Here is a 21,907-nt window from a genome sequence, read left to right on the forward strand (position 1 = left end):
TATTTCCATCTATTATACGTGTAAACATACAGCTTTCAGATTGCAACATCAGCATACACAATTCACTGTAAACCTGTGTTTTTTCCTGGTCAAGGGTAAATACTGATCATGAAATCATTTTAAAGTAGTGTACAGAGGCAACCAAACACACTAATCTCTTCTGTCTTTCTCTATCGCTCTCAAGCACGCACAAACAGGAGAGTGTCACGAATATCACCGAAGGTGGCTCCCCTTCCTGTTCGGGTGGCACTCGGCGGTCGTCGTCGCTGGTCTACTAGCTGCCACGATCCCTTTTTCCTTTTCGTTTGTTTTTGTCTAAACGTTTTCACTTGTTCCTTGTTGGGGTTTTGAGGTGGGTATTATTTAAGTTTGTTCAGCCCGCTTGTGGTTGTGTGGGCTGTCGTGGAAATTTCCTGTATTACCAAATCATGAGAGAGCAAACCACGCACAAGTTATCATAAAGTCCATATTTAATTATATGAGCTTCACCATAGCCCTGTGACTCTCAGATCAATTCGGTGTCTATAAATGAATTCTCTGAGAGTGCTTACAAAACAGTTCTTAGTATAATTTATAGCCAAGAAACACCTCTCAACTCACATAACAAATAACACAGATCTTAGGAACATTACACTGTTGATGTTTAACTACGAGAGAAAGAGACCAAATCAAGACGCTGGACAGAGTGGAATCAAGTATAGCAAAAAGGCAGTTTATTAAAGTCAAAAGATATCTTGTCCTGCAGTTTAACGTGCACGGACCTATTCATATAGCTTAGAAGGAGTTAGCTGAAAAAGGGACCTAGACAAAGGTTGCAGCAGATTTTATACATGGAATAATGTAGGTGGAGTCTTGTCGTGTTGGTCTTCTGACTGGTCCCGAAGAGTTGGAGGCGGGCCTGCTCCAGCCAGAGCAGGCCCCATTGGTGCACAGCAGAGTCCTCTGCTCTTGGCACCCGACCAGTAGAGGGGGGAGTGAGGTGTGTGTGTTCGTGCGATGAAGTGTCTGTGTGTCCAGGAGTCGTGAGATAAGGGGAACTGAAACTGGCAGTTTATGGCTGGGGCTAGGGTGCTTCCTGTTTGGACAGGGGTGCGTGAAATGACTTGAGTCAGGCGGCTTAATATATGTGCTTGATATATGAGCAATGTATATGAATATGTGTATATACAGTGCCTTGCGAAAGTATTCGGCCCCCTTGAACTTTGCGACCTTTTGCCACATTTCAGGCTTCAAACATAAAGATATAAAACTGTATTTTTTTGTGAAGAATCAACAACAAGTGGGACACAATCATGAAGTGGAACGACATTTATTGGATATTTCAAACTTTTTTAACAAATCAAAAACTGAAAAATTGGGCGTGCAAAATTATTCAGCCCCCTTAAGTTAATACTTTGTAGCGCCACCTTTTGCTGCGATTACAGCTGTAAGTCGCTTGGGGTATGTCTCTATCAGTTTTGCACATCGAGAGACTGACATTTTTTCCCATTCCTCCTTCAAAACAGCTCGAGCTCAGTGAGATTGGATGGAGAGCATTTGTGAACAGCAGTTTTCAGTTCTTTCCACAGATTCTCGATTGGATTCAGGTCTGGACTTTGACTTGGCCATTCTAACACCTGGATATGTTTATTTTTGAACCATTCCATTGTAGATTTTGCTTTATGTTTTGGATCATTGTCTTGTTGGAAGACAAATCTCCGTCCCAGTCTCAGGTCTTTTGCAGACTCCATCAGGTTTTCTTCCAGAATGGTCTTGTATTTGGCTCCATCCATCTTCCCATCAATTTTAATCATCTTCCCTGTCCCTGCTGAAGAAAAGCAGGCCCAAACCATGATGCTGCCACCACCATGTTTGACAGTGGGGATGGTGTGTTCAGCTGTGTTGCTTTACGCCAAACATAACATTTTGCATTGTTGCCAAAAAGTTCAATTTTGGTTTCATCTGACCAGAGCACCTTCTTCCACATGTTTGGTGTGTCTCCCAGGTGGCTGGTGGCAAACTTTAAACAACACTTTTTATGGATATCTTTAAGAAATGGCTTTCTTCTTGCCACTCTTCCATAAAGGCCAGATTTGTGCAATATACGACTGATTGTTGTCCTATGGACAGAGTCTCCCACCTCAGCTGTAGATCTCTGCAGTTCATCCAGAGTGATCATGGGCCTCTTGGCTGCATCTCTGATCAGTCTTCTCCTTGTATGAGCTGAAAGGTTAGAGGGACGGCCAGGTCTTGGTAGATTTGCAGTGGTCTGATACTCCTTCCATTTCAATATTACCGCTTGCACAGTGCTCCTTGGGATGTTTAAAGCTTGGGAAATCTTTTTGTATCCAAATCCGGCTTTAAACTTCTTCACAACAGTATCTCGGACCTGCCTGGTGTGTTCCTTGTTCTTCATGATGCTCTCTGCGCTTTTAACGGACCTCTGAGACTATCACAGTGCAGGTGCATTTATACGGAGACTTGATTACACACAGGGGGATTGTATTTATCATCATTAGTCATTTAGGTAAACATTGGATCATTCAGAGATCCTCACTGAACTTCTGGAGAGAGTTTGCTGCACTGAAAGTAAAGGGGCTGAATAATTCTGCACGCCCAATTTTTCAGTTTTTGATTTGTTAAAAAAGTTTGAAATATCCAATAAATGTCGTTCCACTTCATGATTGTGTCCCACTTGTTGTTGATTCTTCACAAAAAAATACAGTTTTATATCTTTATGTTTGAAGCCTGAAATGTGGCAAAAGGTCGCAAAGTTCAAGGGGGCCGAATACTTTCGCAAGGCACTGTATGACAAATCCCCCTCTTCACTTCTATTAGACGTGAAAACTATAGTAGAACCGAGAAGGAGGAGATGACGAAAACAAAAAACCCCTCTATTATGCAGCGAAACTAGGCAATAAAACAAGGACCAGAAAAGGCAACACTAGTGCTACACATGGAATGGGCAAGAGGAGAAGTCAGGAGGAAGGGGTTCCTCAAAAGGTGCAAACACTGCCTCAGGGTCATCAACCCCCAAAAGCGGGTACATATGAGCCTGGTCTGTAGGCATTGGGGTAATAGCAGTGGCAGGGTGAGATAGGTGTTCAATTAACCATGTGAAAGTGCCCAGGGACACCCCAAATGTCAGTAGGAATATCACAAATAAGGGGCCAGATATCCCCAGCCTCACCCAGGGAGGGAGAAATGTCCCTCTAACTGGGCGAGGTTCCTTTTTCAGGGGAGGTGGAATTTGAGGCCGCATCACCTGAGTCAGGAGTGTCTTTGTTTGGATTCGAATTTAGGCTGCTCAAATCAGCCCTGACTTCTGTCAGTGTCCTGGAAGGAATTGGGGCTGGAGTGCAATGTGTAAGGTGGTGCCAAGGTGCGCCTGATTTACCTTTGACCTGGACTGAGTGTGAAGTAACATCCTTCACTTCGTACGGTCCAGTCCACCTGGGTTCCAGCCACTTTCTCTTGTGGACTTTAACCCTCACCCAGTCACCAACTTTTACCTTCAGTGGTGGCGCGTCTCCCGGCAGCTCCCCCTCTTGGACCTTGCGAACCTGGGTAGAGAGAGCTGCAGAAAGGTCTGTCAGTTTTTTTACATAATCAGACATTACAATTTGTTGTACATCAAGAGCGGGCATATGACCTCCCTCCCTTGGTCGACCAGGCATGACTCTTCCAGTCATTTTCTCATGAGGAGAGAGATGGGTGCCTGCTCCTGGTGAGGCTCTCATGGCCATCAGCGCCAGAGGCAGGACTTCAACCCATGTCAACTTCGAACCTGCACACACTTTAGCTATCTTTTGCTTTCAACTTTTGGTTTGACGTTCCACCAGATCTCGGGACCGGGAATGGTACACAGAACCGAATTTGTGTGTTATGCCAAATCTTTCTTCCACCTGTCTTAGGTGTTTGTTACTGAAATGTGAGCCACTGTCAATATACCTGGGTATTAGTTTGGTTTGTAGCCACTTAATGACCGACCTAGCATTCTCTTTTGCTGTTGGTATTGCTTCTAACCATTTGGACACCTATCTACCATAACTAAGAGATAGCGTTTTATGCTACTGTCCTGAAAATATGCATTAAGTATGTTTGATATGGTTTCTTCGGGTTGTGTCTGCCACAGATGCTGCATTTGTCACAAAATAAGTCAGTCATTACTTTAATTTGAGGGTGCCACCAGATGTGCGAGACCTTTTGAAGGGTCTTTAGTTTCACCAGTCCTTTGTTCTTTGTTCTGCTTCCTTTCTGCTTCCTCCCCCTCTTGTTTCTGGAAAAGGACGGATGAGGTGAATTCGTCTTATACAGAAACATCCAACCGCAGATAGATCTGTTGTCAGTTGTGCAAAACCTGTTGATGATCCGGGTGCGAGGAGGTTCATTGGTATGGGGTAAAAATGTTTTTTTTTTTTTTTTTTTCCAGTAAGTTGGCTCCCTTCTCCTGCAGCGGGTGGGGGGCATCGTCATGGCCAGGGCAAGGCGTTCCCTGCCATGCCTTGGAACTGAGGTTGATTGTAGTCTTGCTGTTGCTGCTGCATGTGAGTAGGTCCGGCCGGGGTGGTTGTATGCAGGTGCTGGCTGCTGCAGGTGACTGGGTCCTGGTTGATGGTGTTGCAGAGGTAGGTGTCCCCCACTTCCTCTACCACGTCCCCTACCTCTCCATAGGCGTTGCTGAGTGGAGAGTGGCTGTTGACAATTCCGTGAATAATGGCCAGGAGTTCCACAGTTGTAGCACACCCCTTTGGGTAGACCGGTGTAGGTGCCCCGTTGTTGCCAATATGGCTGCTGTTGTGGCGGGCCGTACTGCTGTGGGGGAGGGTATTGTGCCACCATTGGTTGGGTCCCTGTTGGAACAGGGAGTGGCGCGGCCTGCTGTTGGATCATCTGAGAGACAGTCTGGGCCACTATTTGAGAGATGTCTGTTTTGGTGCCTGTCTCCTGGGTTCTTCCGCCACCATCTGTTTCTTAGGTTTTTTCTCCTTTTTGTGCTTCCTTCAATTGGAGCTTCAGGAGTTGTACCTGGAGGGACTGGACCTGGCTCTCAGCACCCCCCTTTTCCTTGTTGTGCTGGGTCACATGGTGGTGCACATGCGTATTGAATTGTGTCAGAAGGAGTGCGATCAGCCCCACGGTTCCTCTGAGTTTGATTTTTACATCTCCTGGGCACCCATTCCCCACCATGTCTTTCCACATGTTGAGAGTGGTGTCTGTGTGATCGAATGGTTCATCGTGGACTGATCTCCAGGTGGTTTTGGCCCTGTCCAGGTATGCTGCTGGATGCACACCTGGATTGATGGTAAATGAAGACAGGGTAGCATGGTTTCTTTCTGTAGGGTATGCTCTGCTCTGGCTAGTAGTGCTTTCATATCTCCCAGGCAGAGATTCAGACCCGAAGTCAGAGTCTGAAGTTGGAGTAGCCATGCTGAGGCCCCTCCATGCAGACTAGGCATTTGTTCCATAAGTGTGGTCAGGTCAGTCATTTTCCAAGGTTGGTACTCTAAGAAGCGTGGATCAGCTGCTGGGCGTAGGGGAAACATGCAGGCTCCACCCCGTTCGGAGTCCCAGTGTTCTCTGGCGGTCACTCCTTTAGCTCTCAGTCCGGCCTGCCGGGCAGACATCCGGATGGTGGTAGCCCTTTGGGTGTCGGTCACGTCCGTCACCTTTCCCTTCACTATGCCTTCGATGTGGTATTCACCCATCCCTTCTCCTTCGACGCCCATCAATCCTCTTGCTAGGGCTATGGATTTATTCAGTTGTCTTCTTAGGTCTTGTATCTCATATTCTACCTCTACACGGATGGGTGCGTGTCTGTTACTGTCCTCATCATCTTCCATTGCCTGGCTCACCTGGCTCTGGCAGGATCCTTCCTCAGCTTGCAGGCTGTGCGGGGAACACTCTCGGCAGTAGGCGGGGTTAGGAGGTGAGAGGAAGCGCACACCGCCATCTGTACTCTTCGGACTTGTGAGAGAGCCCACAGACCCCCTGAGGTCTATCAGGAGTGGTCCGGTTCCGGGGAAAGCCCCGGAGTTGCATTGTTGGTCCTGTTCCTGGGAGGTGTTCCCTGGACCTGGAGTACTGGTGGTGATTTGCTCACACATAATCTGCCCTCCTGTTATTCCAAAGCTCATAGCCCCTTTCAGCTGGCCTGCCTGTACACTTAAAAGAGGGGCCTGAATTGTGGGCTGGGTCCTGGTGAGGAAAGGGTTGCCTTTGAACGGGTTGTGAAACGGGCCACGTTGATTGTGCCCCATTGAATATGGTGGAGGTTGGGCCACCTCTATTGGTATCTCTGGGTATAGTGAGGGAGGAGCAGACGCCGTGTTGGTGTTGTCAGCTTGGGGGGCTGTGGGAGAATAATCGTGTGGAGCTTTGGTATCTTCTGACGTTGCAGAGACCACGCCCATTATGTCTGGTTTCTTCTGCGGTTTCACCCTCCTACTCTCCTCTATCGCCCATGTCCCTATCTTTAGCTCTGCTTCTGCTCTCTCTCTTTCTAGTGCCTTCTTTTTTGAACATGTGTATCTTGTTCCTCTCCGTCTCACTCGCTCTTGCTTTTTCTACTGCGTCCTCTAGCTCTTTCTGCATAGATTGGAGTTTCCCCCCTGTAGGAGGTCCCCCGCTAAAGTAACCTGCTTGTGTCCATTTTAATTTTATCCGTTCCCACACTTTCTTCACTTTACTATACTGTTCTTTCCCTCCCGCTCTATCAATCATACTCTGATCTAAATATTCATTGAATTTGAGTTTGGGCGTGGTGGCTGCAGACATTTTATCTAGTTCGTCTGATAATGTGTATAATGCGTTATTTAGGTATATTCAATCCTTACTATGTGGTGTTTATTTCTATCGTTGTATGCTTAGCCCGTCCCTGGTCGAAACCAGGGATGTATTCGCGGTGTCGGCACAGACTTATCTTTTGTGTCTCACCCTCGCACGCAAAGATTTATCAGTATGTGGTGCCAGCCACGTGTGTGTTTCTCCTGTAGTTTATTTGAATTTGTTCAGCAATTTATTTAGGTATTTTCTAGAAATGATTCGGTGATTTCCTTTTGGAACAATATATTAGTGAAATCAGGCGGTTCTATAACAATTGTCAGAATAATTTTATCACTTTGGGAACCGGTATTTTTTATTCGGATTTGTTCAGTGAATTATTTAAATACTTTCTAAAAGTAATTCACCAATCACCTTTTGGAACAATATATTAGTAAATTCAAGCGGTTCTATAACAATTTTCAGAATAATTCTATCTCCTGGGGAATACCAACAGCAGAAAAAGGAAAATAGCAACCAGTCAGCATTCAGCACGGCGGCTGGGTTAATTCGCAGCTCGGCGGCTGGTATGGGCAGTATTTGGGCTCAGCGGCCGTCAATTTTACACCGTTTATGTATTCACAGTATGGCAATTACTCCCCAACAAATGTTTTCTCTGAACTGGGCACAACAAAATTGCGGAACGTCAAAACTGGTTATATTATGTTATAGTTTGATGTGCAATGGTCACATCATTCCCGATCACTGTCTTGTGGAACGCCAAACTTACATATACTATTTCTACTCGACTACACCTCTTACACAACCTATTAGATAATATACAACTCATTTAATAGGGCATTTTCCATGCAGATTCAGTCGATTTCACCACACCTCATACAAGACCTATTCGATAGTACACAACGTATCAATAGGACATTTTACATGCAGATTCGGTTAATTTAACCACACCTCATACAAGACCTATTCGATAGTACACAACGTATCAATAGGACATTTTACATGCAGATTCGGTTAATTTAACCACACCTCATACAAGACCTATTCGATAGTACACAACGTATCAATAGGACATTTTACATGCAGATTCGGTTCATTTATAAATTAACCACACCTCTTACAAGACCTATTCGATAGTACACAACGTATCAATAGGACATTTTACATGCAGATTCAGTTAATTTATCTGTTAACTACACCTCTTACAAGACCTATTCGATAGTACACAACATATCAATAGGACATTTTACATGCAGATTCAGTTAACCAGTCTCTATTTATGCAAGATATCTTTTAACCATGCCTTAATTTCTTAAAAGTAATTTAACAGCAATTCATACTCACGCTCAGTACTACTGATCAAAAATTTGGCAATTGACTAAAATATAATGTGCAGATTTTTGATTTAACAGGCTCTGCTTACCTTTTATGTCGAGCGCTCTGATCAGTTTCCTGAGGCAAGTTGAATGGCCGATGTCTCCTGGCGACAGGTCACTCTTCCGTCTGGTTTGCACCCAATGATTTGTCTCCTCTCACATCAACTTGTCATAGATCGAATTCAGATGTTGAGAACCATCCTCTGCTACCAAGTTTTGTTGATGTTTAACTACGAGAGAAAGAGACCAAATCAAGACGCTGGACAGAGTGGAATCAAGTATAGCAAAAAGGCAGTTTATTAAAGTCAAAATATATCTTGTCCTGCAGTTTAACGTGCACGGACCTATTCATATAGCTTAGAAGGAGTTAGCTGAAAAAGGGACCTAGACAAAGGTTGCAGCAGATTTTATACATGGAATAATGTAGGTGGAGTCTTGTCGTGTTGGTCTTCTGACTGGTCCCGAAGAGTTGGAGGCGGGCCTGCTCCAGCCAGAGCAGGCCCCATTGGTGCACAGCAGAGTCCTCTGCTCTTGGCACCCGACCAGTAGAGGGGGGAGTGAGGTGTGTGTGTTCGTGCGATGAAGTGTCTGTGTGTCCAGGAGTCGTGAGATAAGGGGAACTGAAACTGGCAGTTTATGGCTGGGGCTAGGGTGCTTCCTGTTTGGACAGGGGTGCGTGAAATGACTTGAGTCAGGCGGCTTAATATATGTGCTTGATATATAAGCTATGTATATGAATATGTGTATATATGACAACACAAAGGAAGATTTACTTGTCAGAGGAGTATCCCATAGCCAGACAGCATTAGCTATAAATTATCGTTCAGTTTGCTCTCCTAAAACTAAGCTCTTATCTCGTTCTTGGTACAACATAGTACCAAGACATTACCTTATCCAATGGTATATATCAATTGTTTTAGATACTCCCATCTCAAATACAATCCCTCCTGGACAAGCTCAAGCTCATGGAGACAGTGAGCCTCCTAGGCCATATACTAAATCAAGATAAGGGCAACCTCAGAGGGGACATGTAATAGTTAGACACATTCCCATAAGAAGACAAGCCTAACCTCTCCCCAATGGGAAAAGTAACTTTTCCCACATAAGCATACTTATGAAAATTAATAAAACATCTTATTCATAAATGTTACCTAAAGGATTCTGATTCTGCTACCACAGGGCTTGTTGTTATTGTACGTAGGTGGTATATTGTTGATTTGGGGTTTTCGCTGTCCGGTTTATGTAACAGTGGTCTTTGGGTTGTGTTTGCGCCTGTGTTTTGGCTTCACCCATTTTTGTACCTGTTCCTGTTTACTGAGGACATTAAAGCTTTTTTCCCCCGTGAAACTTCTGCTCTCTGCGCCTGACTCCACACCCATCACTCTCCCGACGTTACAGAGAGCTCCTGCAAAAAGTACACACAGTGAGTGATAGCCATTTATTTATAAGTTAATTCATATTGCACAAATATTCAAAACATATAGGGGTTGTTCAGCGAATGACATCGCATCGTATCAGCGATGGATCAAATGATGGAGAAGATGGACCGTTGGGAGAGGAGTGGTCTCCCTACTACCCCACCTACCCTCCTACCAGCAACTCTACCATCTCCTCCAGCGGGATCCGGTGCCAGCGCTCTGTGTATTACGCCTCCGAGGGAGTACGATGGAGTGGCGGCGGGGTGCCAGGGATTCCTGCTACGACTAGATCTCTACCTGGCCACCGTTCGGCCGGCTCCCTCGGATGAGGAGAGCGTGAGTGTCCTCGTCTCCTGCCTGACGGGTAGAGCCCTGGAGTGGGCCAATGCCGTCTGGAACGGGCCCAACTCAGCGAGGGGCCACTACCCGGAGTTGAGAGGTTGTTCCATCTCCGGCAGGGGACGAGGAGGGCGCAGGACTTCGCACTGGAGTTCCGGACCTTGGCCGCTGGAGTAGGGTGGAACAACAGGGCCCTGATAGACCATTAAAGGTGTAGCCTGAGAGAGGACGTCCGCAGGGAGCTGGCTTGTCGGGACACTACGCTCAGCCTGGATGAGCTAATAGACATGTCGATCCGGCTAGACCATCTGCTGGCTGCTCGCGGACGTTCTGAAAGGGTCCTGTCAGTTCCATCTCCTGGCCCTCCCGCTCCCATTCCGATGGAGCTAGGGGGGGGGGCTGCATCTAGGGAGACCGGAGGATGAGGCTCCTCCTGTACCCGTTGTGGCCGGAGAGGGCACACTTCTGGTCGGTGCTGGAGGAGTCCATCTGGGAGTTGAGAGGGCAGGCAGAACACTCCTCGATTACCCCAGGTGAGTCAGCACCACACTCTCCCAGAGCTTCTTGTTGGTCACATGTTTTTATTAATTTGTTTCCTTAAGTTTTTTCCCTCTCTCCAGCATAAGGCGCTAGTCGATTCAGGCGCAGCGGGGAACTTTATAGATCGAGGACTCGCCCAGAGGTTGAGGATTCCGTTAGTCAAGGTAGATCCCCCCCCCTTCCCCGTGCACTCCTTAGATAGTCGACCGTTAGGGTCAGGTCTGGTCAGGGAGACCACGATTCCTCTGGAGATGATTATGCGGGGGAATCATAAGGAGCATCTGTTAGTCTGTTCCTTATCGATTCACCTGCGTTTCCGGTGGTGCTGGGGATTCCCTGACTGGCTATTCACAATCCTAAGATTTCGTGGAGACAGGGAGCTCTCCAGGGGTGGTCTGGTGAGTGTTCAGGCAGGTGTGTAGGAGTTTCCATCAGTGCGACAACTGTGGAGAGTCCAGACCAGGTTTCCACCGTGCGCATTCCCGCTGAATATGCTGATTTGGCTATCGCCTTCAGTAAGAAGAAGGAGACCCAATTACCACCCCATCGACAAGGGGATTGCGTGATAAACCTCCAGGTAAACACTGCACTACCCAGGAGTCACGTGTATTCTTTGTCCCAGGAGGAGACGTTGGCTATGTCACGGAAGCCCTGGGACAGGGCATTCGGCCCTCCATGTCACCCGTCTCCTCGAGTTTCTTTTTCGTGAAGAAAAAGGAGGGTGGTTTGCGTCCGTGTATTGATTATCGAGGTCTCAATTCCACCTCTCATCGCTACGGCGGTGGAATCATTTCATGGGGCGCGATTCTTCACAAAACTGGACCTCAGGAGCAGGTATAATCTGGTGCGTATTCGGGAGGGAGATGAGTGGAAAACCGCATTTAGTACCACATCTGGCCAATATGAGTACCTCGTCATGCCGTACGGGTTAAAGAATGCTCCAGCCATCTTTCAATCCTTCGTAGACGAGATTCTCAAAGACCTGCACGGACAGGTTGTGGTGGTGTATATTTACATATCTTGATCTACTCCGCTACACGCATGTGTCTCTGGTGCGCAAGGTTCTTGGGCGACTGCTGGACTATACGTGAAGGCGGAGAAATGTGAGTTTTCCAAAGAGCCGTTTCCTTCCTGGTAATGGAGGGTGACCGTGTCAAAGCCGTGCGTAATTGGCCGACTCTGACCACGGTAAAAGAGGTGCAGCGGTTCTTAGGGTTAGCCAATTACTACCGGAGGTTTATCCTATTACCTCACTGCTGAAGGGGGGGGCCATTGCGTTTGCAGTGGTCAGCAGAGGAGGACGGAGCATTCCGTCGTTTGAAGGCGCTGTTCATAAATGTTACCTAAAGGATTCTGATTCTGCTACCAGAGGGCTTGTTGTTATTGTACGTAGGTGGTATATTGTTGATTTTGGGTTCTTTGGGTTGTGTTTGCGCCTGTGTTTTGGCTTCAACCATTTTTGTACCTGTTCCTGTTTACTGAGGACATTAAAGCGTTTTTTTCCCGTGGAACTTCTGCTCTCTGCGCCTGACTCCACACCCATCACTCTCCCAACGTTACAGAGCTCCTGCAAAAAGTACACACAGTGAGTGATAGCCATTTATTTATAAGTTAATTCATATTGCACAAATATTCAAAACATATAGGGGTTGTTCAGCGAATGAAGTGTCTTTTGCATCGTTTGATAATGCAAGTAAGAATGTTGCATCAATATTGAATTTTAAAGGCCTGTTTTATTAAATAAAAGGCCCCTTTAATAATATAGACCACATGGAAAATTCAATAAATCCGATTTTTTTATGAGCAAAGATTTGCTAAACTGACAAAAACATTATTTTGACATGTCATTAAATGACACGTCATTTACTTATTTTTTACTTCTCGGAAGATTTTAACCCACTTAAACCCAAAGTTTCTCAGTTTTCACCGTCATTGCAAAGCCCTTGATATTTTGTTGCTTTGACAAATTATTATTATTACTTATTTAATGTTTAATATTTTTTAAATTAATTCATGTCTGTACCTCATTTTAAGGTCAACCCTATTAAGTGAACTGAACTCTTATTTTATTTTTTTTTATAAACATTGAACATACAGTAAGTCTAATCATGATGTGAAAGTAGGTGTGTTGGCAGTTGGTGCTTTGTGGTAGAAAACTGAGCGTGTCTGGCATAACACGTCAACCCTCTTACCCATAGATAGATAGGCTATAAATGTTTAACAGTATCATTTTTGGGATGAAGCTTGAATTCAATTGACCCTCCCTGTTGCACACAGCAAGCTTTCATTCCCCAGGTCACAAGGCGATTTATAGCAGATTTAAGATTAATTGGTTAAGTTACGGTCAACCCTGTTACTTACTTTGGCATTTATTAGGCACTTACTATAGTATTTTTTGTATTTACCTCTTGAGATGGGAAAACATGTTTTTTTTAATGAAGTTGAACATGTGTTCTTTGTGCCAGAATTTAAAAATTTGGTGATATAAAATTAGATAATTGAGGGTATCAATCTTTAGATAAAAATGTACATTGCATATTTCAGCATGATGATTATGATAACATTGTGGGCGTTAACATTTCATGTTTATGGTTATTTTGGTAAGATGTCAAAGTCAACTCAAAATTCTAAATTGTTTTTGCACCAAAGTGGATTTGTCAATGAACACATGCACATTTTGTAACACTTGAGGTAACACTTGAGTGTGGGCGTGGCAGGATGACATCATCACTGCACAACAGCCTCAATGTAATTAGCTGGGTAGAAGCCGTCCTTTCCTCCATCCAGCATCCCCCTGCACCAGCCCTGGTCATCCTCCTCCTCAACCTTCAGGAACACTTCACCTGGAATAATACAGGTATGGAAACAAACATGATTCAGGATGATACACTTGAGACATTGGACTGGCTAAAGGAACCGTCATCTCTCAATGCTTTAGACATAATGCTGAATTGAACTGTGATTTGAAGAGATTGTGGTGTCAGGTTACCTGCTTTAAAGGACAGCTCATCGCTCATTCTTGGTCAGGGAGGTGACCAAGAACCCGATGGTCACTCTGACAGAGCTCTACAGTTCCTCTGTGGAGATGGGAGAACCTTCACCAATCAGGCCTTTATGGTAGAGTGGCCAGACGGAAATCACTCCTCAGTAAAAGGCACATGACAGCACACTTGGAGCTTGTCAAAAGACACCTGAAAACTCTCACCTAAAGACTCTCAGATTCTCTTTGGCCTGAATGCCAAGCGTGACGTCTGGAGGAAACCTGGCACCATCCCTACAGTGAAGCATGGTGGTGGCAGCATCATGCTGTGGGGATGTTTTCAGTGTCAGGGACTAGGAGACTAGTCAGGATCAGTTTTTATATTTAATAAATTAGCTACAATTTCCAAAACTGTTTTTGCTTTGTCATTATGGGGTATTGTGTGTAGATTGATGAGGGGGAAAAAATATTTTATCAATTTGAGAATAAGGCTGTAACCTAACAAAATGTGGAAAAAGTCAAGGGTTCTGCATACTTTCCAAAGGCACTGTATAACACATATTTCAACATGAATTTGGTTAGGTAACACAAAAAGTTACATATCAAATCAAACTTTATTTGTCACATGCGCCAAATACAACATTTGTAGACCTTACCGTGAAATGCTTACTTACCAGCCCTTAACCAATAGTGCAGTTCAAGAAGAGCTAAGAAAATATTTACAATGTTAACTAAAGTAAAAAATAGGTCATCAGTTTTATTTTGCAATGATTGCACGTTAGCCAATAGAACAGATGGCGGTGGGAGTTTACTCTCTCGCCAATTAATTCTCAGAAGGCAGCCCGACCTCTGCCCCCTTTTTCTCCATCTTTTCTTCACGCAAATGACGGGGATTTGGGCCTGTTCCTGGGAAAGCAGTATATCCTTATCATTGGACTCGTTAAAAGAAAAAGCTTCTTCCAGTTCGAGGTCAGTAATCACTGTTCTAATGTCCAGAAGTTATTTTCAGTCATAAGGGACGGAAGCAGCAACATTATGTACAAAATAAATAAAGAAATAAGTTACAAACAACACAAAAAAACAAACAAAATAGCACAGTTGGTTAGGAGCATGTAACACATCAGCCATCCTCTCCAGCGCCGTCTTAACCAAACATTTTACAGCTTTAAAAAGAAAATAGCATTTGAACTTTTCAGATTTTTTATTGTTTTCCCATCTTGTCACGACATCCTGGTTGTGACAAGATAGGAAAACAAGTCCACACTCGCTCGCACACACACACACACACACACACACCACACACACACACACACACACACACACACACACACACACACACACACACACACACACACACACACACGGTTTATCCTTCTGGACTTTTATTCTTTGGCTTTTTTACAGGTGGGACCCATTCCTGACGATACAGATTAGCGTTAGTGCTTTCTCCTCATTAACTCTCTCCGTATCATTTCACACAACACATAGTATGTATACAGTAGTAATCAGAGCTCTATATATGGCTGGTAGTAAAAAGCCTATCAACACTAGAAAAATACTTATATAAATGTGATATGATTTTTTTTTTTTAAACATTGTCATTATGGTGTATTGTGTGTAGATTTATGAGGAAAAACCAACTTAATACAATTTAGAATAAGGTTGTAACATTTCCAAAACGTGGAAAAAGTCAAGGGGTCTGAATACTTTATGAATGCGCTGTAGATAGGGCTGTGGCTGTGTCATGAACTTTTGTCAGCCGGTTATTGTCATGCAAAAGACTGCGGGTCTCACAGGAATGCCCATTAATCAAGCTGCATACAAGTCGCTGATGCGCACCTTTGCAACAGCTACATTTCAGTTTTAGGTTCTAAATAACTGGGTAACAACTGACGGACAACTGTGGAGAGCTCAAACCAAGTTTATTCACCCAAAAGGTCAGACAGCTGAACAGACAAAGACATGTTCACACAAGCACGGGTATTTAACCCTTCCTCCTATTTAAGTCTCCTCCTTACGCATCTGAACAGCCAGAACTTTAGTGATATCTGTTCTTCCTCACTTCATCTGACCTGACCTCGGCCCAAATTCCTCACTCCTCCCCAACTCACGGCTGTCCTGTTGACTTGAACCAGACTGTGACCGTTCTCCTTTCCATAGGATCTCTGATGTCTAACAATAACATATTCTGACAGAATGTAAGCATTCTACATTCCCTTCTCTCCCTCAGTGACATGAATAAGGATATTTCATATTTTCAAGTTTAGAAGTCAGACCCATCAAAACAATCGAATAAATAAATTGAATATACACCATCACATTAAATCCATTTAGGCCGGTCTAAATAAACATTACGATATGAAGAGGATGTATTTCAGAAGAACAGAATATGAGATGGTCTACTGTATGCTCTCTTGCTATGCTCCGTAGGCGGTAGGCTTGTTTTTTTAGCTGACAAGATCTGCTTATAAATCCAACGACATTATTTTATATGACATGATTTTATTGTAGAAGAATATAATTTAACTCAGATTAATAAAACAGAAATGATATTTTTTTCTATTCCGGACCAAATGCACATATGAGCATAAACATGATCATTTGAAACAGGTCCTATATGCTAGATTTAGAGTTATTTGAAACAGGTCCTATATGCTAGATTTAGAGTTATTTGAAACAGGTCCTATATGCTAGATTTAGAGTTATTTGGCAAATTTAGTTGTGAATGATATAAAACTTACAAAGTCTTAGAAATCAAAACATATTTATACAAAAGTATGGGGACACCCCTTCAAGTGAGTGAATTTGGCTATTTCAGCCACACCCGTTGCTGACAGGTGTATAAAATCGAGCATAGACAAACATTGGCAGTAGAAGAGTTCAGTGACTTTTAACGTGGCACTGTCATATGATGTCATCTTTCCAACAAGTCAGTTCGTCAAATTGTTGCCCTGGTAAAGTTGCCCTGGTTAACTGTAAGAGCTGTTATTGTGAAGTGTAAATGTCTAGGAGCAACAACAACTGCTGAAGGGCGTAAGAATCATCTGTCCTTGGTTGCAGCACTCACTACTGAGTTCCAAACTGCCTCTGGAAGCAAAATCAGCACAAGAACTGTTCGTCTGGAGCTTCAGGAAATGGGTTTCCATGGCCGAGCAGCCGCACACAAGCCTAAGATCACCATGCGCAATGCCAAGCGTCGGCTGCGGTGGCTGTGTTCTCTGGAGTGATGAATCACGCTTCATCAGCTTGCAGTCCGACAGACAAATCTGGGTTTGGCGGATGCCAGTAGATTGCTACCTGCCCCAGTGCATAGTACCAACTGTAAAGTTTGGTGGAGGAGGAATAGTGGTCTGGGGCTGATTTTCATGGTTCTGGCTAGGCCCATTAGTTCCAGTGAGGAAATCATAACGCGACAGCATACAATTACATTTTAGACGAGTCTGTGCTTCCAACTTTGTGGCAGCAGTTTGCAGAAGGACCTTTCTTGTTTCAGCATGACAATACCCCCATGCACAAAGTGAGGTCCATACAGAAATGGTTTGTCAATTGGTGTAGAAGAACTTGACTGGCCTGCACAGAGCCCAGACCTCAACCCCATCGAACACCTTTCGGATGAATTGGGATGAATTGGAATGCTGACTGTTCCAACATCTTGTGAAAAGCCTTCCCAGGAGGCTGTTATAGCAGCAAATGGCAGACCAACTCCATATAAATGCCTATGATTTTGGAATGAGATGTTTGACGAGCAGGTGTCCACATACTTTTGGTCATGTAGTGTAGATAATCCGTTAATGGTAGCCTCAAACTATTGTAAAATGTTATGTTGATCTTTTTATATGTAACTTCCTCCTCACCATCCAGAAACTCTGCATCCTGTTGTCCTCGGGGGGTTCCCTGGGGAGCGTCGACATTTTTGGGGACGTCGTAGAAGAAGAAAGGGAAAGATCATGAACAACCTCCTTATAGTGCTTTCACAGAGATTGCATCATTACATGAAGTATATCAACAGATATATTATTACCCAATTGAAATCTGTCTTAGCTCATAAATCTGAAATGTGCCTGCCAGTGACCATACTTATTTAAATGTTTAACATTTTTGGCTTGATGACATAATTAGTAAAGATTTGTACAGAATTTTCTCAAATTCAAAATGATTAAATATGATTAGGAATATACAGAATTTCATTGAAATGGAACAAAAAACATCCAACTCTTACAGTGAGCCTACAGTCCTGGAACCAGCAGCGACTTGATGAAACATTATTAGGGGTTCACAGCGAAACCGTGAAACCTGTTATTCACTGGATTCCATTTTTTTTTTCCTTTACATGGTCAAATAACTCAAGCCTAGATTGGTAACTTTTTTTTCCAATTAGGCACACAGAAACTTTGTCTAAAATAATAGCACAGATTGGCCTAAAGGGGGCGATGTTGTAAGCAGTCTGAGTTAAACCCTCATATCCGGTGCCCCGTTTGACATAGAGACTTTAAACTTTGTATGTAGGTGTTTTTTCTCATGTTGAACAAATTTGCCTCAAGGACCAATAACATATACAGTGCAATCGGAAAGTATTCAGACCCCTTCACTTTTTCAACATTTTGGTTCGTTACGGCCTTTATTCATCAGTCTACACACAATACCCCATAATAGCAAAGTAAAAATACGTTTTTCATTTTTTTTGCAAATGTACAAAAAAACCCCGTTCATATCACATTTATATAGGTATTCAGACCCCTTACTCAGTATTTTGTTGAAGCACCTATGGCAGCGATTACAGCCTCGGGTCTTCTTAGGTATGACGCTACAAGCTTGGCACACATGTATTTGGGGAGTTTCTCCTGTTCTTCTCTGAAAGTCCTCTCAAGCTCTGTCAGTTTGGATGGGGAGCGTCGCTGCACAGCTATTTTCAGGTCTCTCTCCTGCTTTGTCTTGGCTGTGTCCTTAGGGTCGTTGTCCTGTTGGAAGGTGAACCTTCAACCCAATCTGAGGTTCTGAGGGCTCTGGAGCAGGTTTTCATCAAGGATCTCTCTGTACTTTGCTCTGTTCATCTTTCCCTCAATCCTGACCAGTTTCCCAGTCCCTGCCACTGAAAAACATCCCCACAGCATGATGCTGCCACCACCATGCTTCACCGTAGAGATGGTGCTAGGTTTCCTCCAGATGTGACACTTGGCATTCAGACCAAAGATAATCTTGTTTCTCATGGTCTGAGAGTCCTTTAGGTGCCTTTTGGCAAACTCCATGCAGGCTGTCATGTGCCTTTTTTTGAGGAGTGGCTTCCGTCTGGCCACTACCATGAAGGCCTGATTGGTGGAGTGCTGCAGAGATGGTTGTCCTTCTGGAAGGTACTCCCATCTCCACAGAGGAACTCTGGAGCTCTACAGAGGAACTCCGAACCATCTCCCTGACCAAAGCCCTTCTCCCCAAACACCTACTCTTTCCAGGGTTTTTCTTTATTTGTACTATTTTCCTTCAAGACTGTTGGAAAAGCATTCCAGATGCCTACCTCATGAAGCTGTTTGAGAGAATGCCAAGAGTGTGCAAAGCTGTCATCAAGGCAAAGGGTGGCTACTTTGAAGAATCTCAAATATAAAATATATTTTGATTTGATTAACACTGTTCTGGTTACTACATGATTCCCTATGTGTTATTTAATAGTTTTGATGTCTTCACTATTATTTTACAATGTAGAAAATAGTAAAAAATAAAGAAAAACCCTTGAATGAGTAGGTGTGTCCAAACTTTTGACTGGTACTGTGTATAAACTCAATACGTTAAGTCATGACTTTAAGAATGATTACCTGCTGCATTTAAAGATAACCAACCTACAGCACTAGACTAAACGTCACTTGCGTCATCCTTGTGGTATTGAGAGATAAACATGGTAATGCTTTCACTGGTTGAACATAAAGGAAGAGAGTTCCTAAATGATAGAGTGCTTGCTCTGTTATCCAACTGATATGGTGTCTTTTCTGTCATCCTGTGAACCCAATTCATTGCTGCTCGCAGCTATAATTCATACATTACATTGCTGACGTCTATGCTAAATCGGAACCTATCGTGAGTAAGGGGGAGTACCATTCCGAGACTGGAATTCATAGGCTGGAATCTAACAGCAAGAATAGAACACCCCAGCTCCAACATTCTTCCTGCTGCTGTCCAAAAATAAACAGGAGGGAAAGGTCATCTTTCCCTGGCTCTGACTAACGGCCTCCCTATTAGCTGAACCATATTCTCCTCTCACTTACAGTATGCCCCTTTAACATGGAAAACATGACAACAAAGTGCGAGGGGAGAAAGTTTGGGTTTGGAAAACAATGAATAGGATTACTGTAGTTCTAAGTCAAAGCTTTGTTTAAAATTAACACAAGGTTATGTCAGTATAAGAAGTTTTCTGACCAGTACAAGATAATACTAATTAATACTAATAATAATATTTTTGGGGTGGCAGCGTAGCCTAGTGGTTAGAGCATTGGACTAGTAACTGAATGGTTGCAAGATCAAATCCCCAATGGTACAAATCAGTCGTTCTGCCCCTGAACAAGGCAGTTAACCCACTGTTCCTAGGCCGTCATTGAAAATAAGAATTTGTTCTTAACTGATTTTTCTTACAGGCCTATTATTGTCTCCATAAGACATTGGCACTTTATTTTCAGTGATCATTTCCTTTGTGTGACACCGAATAACTGTACTTCATCACAAGACTAAAGCCGAGAGAAGTGTTAAACCGAGGTTCTGTCTCACTACAGTCCTCCCCCTTGCTGCTGTGTTTATCTAGCCTGTCCCTCTCTCAGCTGGTCTTGTAAGTCATGACATAACAGTACAGTAGGCCTACTGTTGATGAATGTCACAGAATTGTTGTTCTGGTTAAAATATAGTCCCACTATATCCACTTTGTTTATTTATATCAGCATGCTGAGGTTAGGTGGGTAGGGGACTAGGTTTTATGAGTATCAATTGGCTAGTTTGTCTTTGCTCAGTTTCATAACACTGAACAGTTAGACTATAATTCCAATAAAAATACGTTTAAGTTGTGTTAAAGTCATTGAAATAATAAAGTCCTCATTCAAACATGACAAAAATGAAAACTATGTCTGGGAGAAATCATCAGTTACATGTCTCTCTGAATCACTAGTGATTACTCGAGTGACCACTTGTTAGTTCTTGGGCCATTCAGACTTTCCCTCTGTCTCTTTTTCTCTCCGTGTCTCTTCCACAAAACATTCTCCTCACTCACTGACACAATTTTCCCTGTAAAGTTACAAACACCAGTGTGATCTGAAAGAACGAGTCACCAAGTCAGAGCCAACAAAAGTAAGACAAAGACAGTGAATTTGCATAAAAATCATACAATGATTGGTAGGCAAGAGGCAAATAAAGATCATTCTTACCTTTCACTCCTCCACTGTTAGCAGTGTTGTTCTATCCTAATACTCATTCCACTGTCGGTCAACTTTCTCGCTGTTTTCTGAAGTCGTTATTCAAGTTTTCCTCTATTCACTCACTCTCTCCCTGTCCTTCATTTTTTTCTTCCCGTAGTTTCCTTGAAACTCTGTGTCAGATGATTTGTTTCGTCTACCTCTTCCTGCTCTCTCACTGTCCCTCTCTCTCTCGCTCTCTACAACTGCTACTGTATAGTCCATTACAAAAACAACTGGAAGAAACATCCTCCTCCTTTCCTTCCCTCCTTCCCTCCTTCCCTCCCTCTCTCAATAGGGTGCTGAAGAACTAGTGTTGACACGAGTGTACGCAAAGTTTATTTCAACCCTCTGCACAGCGTTGTGTCAATGTGGCACCGCATCATGTGAGCTTATTAGTGTGTGTGTGTAGGGAGCGGCCCTGTGTACTGTCACATTCACCCTGGGCACCTTTGAATGCCTGCAGTTGTACAACTGACTAGGTATCCCCCAATCCTTTGCACACTCCATTCTCTGATGTGACGGAATTTGTCAAAACTGCCAAAGAGCATACTCCCAGACCACATAGTGTGCATGCTGCCCTACTGCTTGCAAGCAAAGTGAGGGTTGGGGTTTCCCTGATGTAGTGGGTCCTGGAAACCAACTGCATCAGAACCTGTACAAGTGTGTCAAGGAATGACTTCTCATTGACCGTTAGCTGGTTTCTCAGTTTTTCTCCTTGACTTCCCACTTCTTAAAGACCCACCTTACCTCCTACAGTGTATGATTACAGCAGATGAATCCAAGTACTTAGTGGCCTCTTTTCCGCATTCGTCCAGATCTGAATTAATCCTGAACATGAGAACAATATGGTGTAAGGCCGCTGGTGGGCTGGGAGGAGGAGAAGCTGCCAAATTAGTCAATCATAACAGAACAAACAGTGAACCTAGCTATCTATCTTTATGTGAACCTACATTTGCAAGAAAAAGTATGTGAGCCCTTTGGAATTACCTGGATTTCTGCATAAATGAGTCATAAAATTTGATCTGATCTTCATCTTAGTCACAACAATAGACGAACATAGCGTGCTTA

At 43.7% G+C, this 21,907-nt stretch overlaps 1 protein-coding gene and 1 long non-coding RNA gene across 2 annotated transcripts; both read right to left on the minus strand.

The window, feature by feature from the left end:
* Positions 1 to 4,388: 4,388 nt before the first annotated feature.
* LOC139376431 (uncharacterized) lies at positions 4,389 to 10,210 on the minus strand. Its single transcript, XM_071119029.1, has 2 exons — positions 7,714 to 10,210; positions 4,389 to 7,635 (listed from the first exon to the last, which is right to left on the minus strand). Exon 2 carries the CDS (start codon positions 6,390 to 6,392, stop codon positions 5,139 to 5,141), a length of 1,254 nt encoding a protein of 417 aa, XP_070975130.1. The 5' UTR covers positions 6,393 to 7,635; positions 7,714 to 10,210; the 3' UTR covers positions 4,389 to 5,138.
* Positions 10,211 to 12,020: 1,810 nt separating this feature from the next.
* Positions 12,021 to 21,163, minus strand: LOC139376432 (uncharacterized). Its single transcript, XR_011627922.1, has 3 exons — positions 20,810 to 21,163; positions 12,400 to 13,278; positions 12,021 to 12,350 (listed from the first exon to the last, which is right to left on the minus strand). It is a non-coding gene; the product is annotated as an uncharacterized lncRNA (long non-coding RNA).
* Positions 21,164 to 21,907: the final 744 nt, after the last annotated feature.

The sequence above is a fragment of the Oncorhynchus clarkii genome, chromosome 20, assembly GCF_045791955.1.
Source record: "Oncorhynchus clarkii lewisi isolate Uvic-CL-2024 chromosome 20, UVic_Ocla_1.0, whole genome shotgun sequence".
In the NCBI taxonomy this organism is placed as follows: Eukaryota; Metazoa; Chordata; class Actinopteri; order Salmoniformes; family Salmonidae; genus Oncorhynchus; species Oncorhynchus clarkii.